Source organism: Stegastes partitus, unplaced genomic scaffold, assembly GCF_000690725.1.
Source record: "Stegastes partitus isolate 25-593 unplaced genomic scaffold, Stegastes_partitus-1.0.2 Scaffold2033, whole genome shotgun sequence".
Taxonomy (NCBI): Eukaryota; Metazoa; Chordata; class Actinopteri; family Pomacentridae; genus Stegastes; species Stegastes partitus.
Window position 1 is genome coordinate 98983 of NW_007579764.1, and position 4039 is coordinate 103021.

At 45.2% G+C, this 4039-nt stretch overlaps 2 protein-coding genes across 2 annotated transcripts in view; one reads left to right on the forward strand and one right to left on the reverse strand.

The window, feature by feature from the left end:
- Nucleotides 1-145: 145 nt before the first annotated feature.
- Nucleotides 146-4039, forward strand: part of wdr91 (WD repeat domain 91) — an 18280-nt gene continuing 14386 nt past the window's right edge. Inside the window, exon 1 of the mRNA XM_008303552.1 lies at nucleotides 146-386. The gene's annotated coding sequence lies outside the window, so the exon portion shown is untranslated. The remainder of the gene's footprint in view (nucleotides 387-4039) is intronic.
- On the reverse strand, nucleotides 1282-3574 carry LOC103373629 (sperm-associated antigen 16 protein-like). The gene is made up of 3 exons (XM_008303551.1): nucleotides 2588-3574; nucleotides 2323-2427; nucleotides 1282-2051 (listed from the first exon to the last, which is right to left on the reverse strand). The coding sequence occupies exons 1-3, from the start codon at nucleotides 3530-3532 to the stop codon at nucleotides 1404-1406; spliced, it is 1698 nt and encodes a 565-aa protein (XP_008301773.1). The 5' UTR covers nucleotides 3533-3574; the 3' UTR covers nucleotides 1282-1403.

Here is a 4039-nt window from a genome sequence, read left to right on the forward strand (position 1 = left end):
TTAATTTAATTTAATTTAATTTAATTTAATTTAATTTTATTTAATTTTATTTTATTTTATTTTATTTTTACCGCCGATCTTCTCTCCAGTCCAGCAGGTGGCGCACCTTAAAGCTGCCGATTGAACCGAAGAAGAAGAAGAAAAAGCGGAAGCGGAAGGAGCCCCTCGTCACATGACTGTCAGGAGTGAAAACACAACAGGAAGAGTTTTTGTTGTGAACATTTTCCTGCAGGAATAATCTCTGGCTTCAGCGTCACTTGGATCTAAAAAATAAAAGAGAAGAAAATTAAAACTTTTGCATGTCGGAAGTTTCGTTTCGTTGCGCGAACAAACCGGACTTCACTGAAAATCCGCTGAACTGAAGCAGATCCTGACGATCCTCGGAGGTACGTAGAGATCAACCAACGCTCTGAGATATTTCCTTTAACAGCACAAACTGAGCATTAATTCGGCGGAAACATGATCCGGTAAATGTGAATAAAATCAGTTGAATTGTTTAATAAAAGTCTGTTCGTTGTGGCCTGAGAGAGCTGCAGCAAACTGGAGCTTCTGCAGAACATCAGATTAACACAAACATCTTTAGAATCATTTAATAACGTTCACAGTTTGCTGAGGTGCTGCAGGAACAGTTTCCAACAACACATGTGGGTCCAGTTTTATGAGATTTTTAAATGGAGTTTGGCTGAAATTTATTTTTAAGCACAAATAAGCAGAAACCGTTAGTTTACCACAAAAAGACACTGAGTTTAACACTTTACACTGAAACACGAGCTGAGAGCCGCTTTTAATACAAGATGTAAAATGTAAATATACCGGTGCAGCAACGTAAATCTGTTGTTTATTTGTTTGTTTTTTTCCTTAACAATAACCAGAAAGTCAACATTAAATAATACGAAACTGCAGCTCAGGAAGTTCAACAGTTGCACAATCTTTAAAGCTGCTTTTTGCTTTGGGGGTTTGTGTTGCTCTACATTTACAGTTAAAATACACCAAATGTGAGGAAACATCCTTGTCTGGGTCCTAGTTCCACTTTGTTCTCGTGTGGAACCTCGTGTGTGANATGAACCTATTTTCAAAGGTTACATCTGGTTTTCATTTCTGAAAACAGCGTTTTGCTCCCTTTGGTTTTCTAAAATCAGCACTTGTTGTAACATACAGAAGCTCTTCTGTTAGTTTAGTGTCGATTGAGTTCATGAACACAGATTTATGCACATATTTTATGATGCACAAGAATGTGTTTTATTCAAATGAAGCCGTGACAAATGTTCTCTGACATGAAGATCAGCAATAAAGCTTGAAGAATTTTCATGAAACACATTTTCTACAGTTTTGTGTTTTCTACGTCCAACGTTCTGCAACAGTCGCTTCACTTTGTTGTTTTTTCTCAAAGGAAGGTTTGAAAATCACGACCAGACGTGAATCATCCCGTCACTTCCTGCCGACATCACCGTCGCCCCCTTGTGGTCGAACACGACGCTTTGGACGTCGTCGCTGTGTCCGTCCAGGCTGGTGACCTCACAGGACTCCACCTCCACCAATCTGACCAACCCGTCACCGCTAGCAACCGCCAGCGTCCTCCCTGATTGGCTGAACACCACCTGGTTGGCGGCCATTGGTCCGGCGTCCACGGCAGCTACCGGTGTCGCCGGTTTCCTCACATCCCAGAGGTTGACGACGCCACCGGAGTCGCAGGAGGCCACCAGGTCGGCGGCCATGTTGGATGTTGCGTGGTTACAGGGGTGGAGGTGTCCGCTGAAGATGGCGGTGCAGACGGCCAGCCTGGCGTCCCACATGGCGACGGTTTTGTCGGCCGAAGACGTGAGGAGGAGGTTGGAGGAGGGCAGGAAGCGGACGCTGTTGACGGCGGCGGCGTGGCGTCGAAGCGTCTGGCGACACCGTTGGCTGTTCAGGTCCCAGAGTTTGGCGGTTCGGTCGGAGGAGCAGGACGACAGGAAGTGACCAGAGGAGTGGAAGGAGCAGCTCCAGGTGGGCTGAGAGTGACCGGACAGAGTTAAAACACAGCAGCCGTGGGAGGAATCCCAGAGACGCACCTGAACCAAGAGGAACCAGAGAACACAAGAAACAAGAACGTTCACGGTTTGGTCCATCTCACATGATCAGGTTCCTTCAGCTCGACCACATCAGATCTGGAGGAAACTCTTTCATCATAAACTCTGGATATTTAAAATGCCATCCTTGTAATTTGATATTAATATATCAAACACTATCTGAGAAAATAAATACATCTTGGAAAGTACTTGACATCTTTATGAATATATCTCATGCTACACATCTTCAGGTCCATCAGCATCCTGAACTCACCGTCGTGTCTCCGCTGGTCGTCGCCAGTTTTGATCCATCAGGGTGGAAACTGCAGCCTGACAGCCAATCAGAGTGACCCTCACCTGTCAGCATCATCTCAGCCACCTGGCGGCACACGTTTAATGACATCACAGCACATCAGCCAATCAGAGTGACCCTCACCTGTCCACGTCGTCTCATGACCCATCATCTGCTATCATCATGTCATCTAAACCAAACGAATCTAATCTAAACCAATCTAATCTAATCTAATCCAACCTCTCACCTTCTCTCCAGGTTCCAGCCTCCACAGCCTCCAGCGGCGGTCGTCGCTGACAGAAGCCAGGATCAGCTGATCAGGATGGAGGTCGATGCAGCCGATCGGCAGCTCGTGAGCTCTGATGGAGTTCTGGAGACGGAAAGAACGAAGGTTCTTCTCTGCTGGAAACGTCTCCTGATGCTTCACCGTCCTGCTGCTCGCTGGAAACTCTGAATCCTTCAGGTGTTTCTTCTTCACAGCAGGTTTATCGGAGCTGCTTCCTGCTTTCTTCTCTGGACTCGGTTTTTCCTCTGAGGTGTTGTGAACTCGGTCTCTCTGTAAGCTGAGGAGCATCTTCTGCCTCAGAGCTGCTTGATGTTTGTCCTCCAGCTGCCTCAGCGCCGGCTCATAAGACTCCAGGTGTTTCTTCAGGTGTTTTAAATCCTGGATCAGCTTGTTTTTGTCCTCGGCGACTCTTCGATGCTGCAGCTGGTGGAAGCTTCTCTCCCTCTGCATCCTCAGCAGCGTCTCTCGTGCCTCCAGGACCTCCCTCCCCAGCAGCTCCGCCTCCTTGTGGACGGTCTCCAGCTCAGAACGGAGGATCTGCTGGTGAGTCAGCGCGTCGGGCAGGAAGAAGACGCCGGATTCTGGAGTCGGCAGCGTTTCTGAGAAGTGCCTCTGGGCCGAGTCGTACCACTCGGCCTCGAAGCTGCTCAGGGTTCTCCTCAGGCCGAGCCGTCGCAGGAAGTTCCTCAGAAAGTCATCCACGGATTCTGGGATGTTCGGGACGATCTGATGTTCTGGAGGTTCAGGTTTCCTCCAGGAAGCACCTTCATCACTCCTCCTCTCCTCCTCTTCCTCCTCCTCTGCTCCGTCTCTGCTCCTGGCTGACATTTTCTCTGCTTCTTGTTTACACGTTGCCACGGTAACAGCTGCTGAGTTCCACCTTCTGTGTTGTTTAGACGTCACCATGGCAACCTTTCTCCACACTCTCCACTATCTCACCTGAACAGTTAAATACTAAAAACATTCTGTTGTGAATTAAATTAAATTAAATATGTTCCATGCTTTTATTGTTTTTTTTTCCTGCCTTTTTTTATTTTAAAAATCCACTTTAAAGATCTTTTGAAAACTTTGTGTTCACACTGTTTCTACTAGAAGATATAACGTTAAATAAAATGTGCAAAATATGTTATTATTCAGCTGCAGTATTTTACTGTCGTGTGATATTATTTAACTACCTTCTTACTTTTTTACTCTCGTCTCATTTTAGCTAAATTTTAGATTGTTATTGTCAGCAGTGTATGGTACTTCCTTCACATTGCTTTTCTATTAGACACTGTATTAATTTTCATGCCATTTAAATTTGTTTTATCAGGCCAAATAATTTTTTTCTGGATTAACAACGTTTTATCTTACCTAATTTAATTTTTTTTCCATTAAATTAATGTTGCTTTAAATTAAATTAATGCTGTTTTA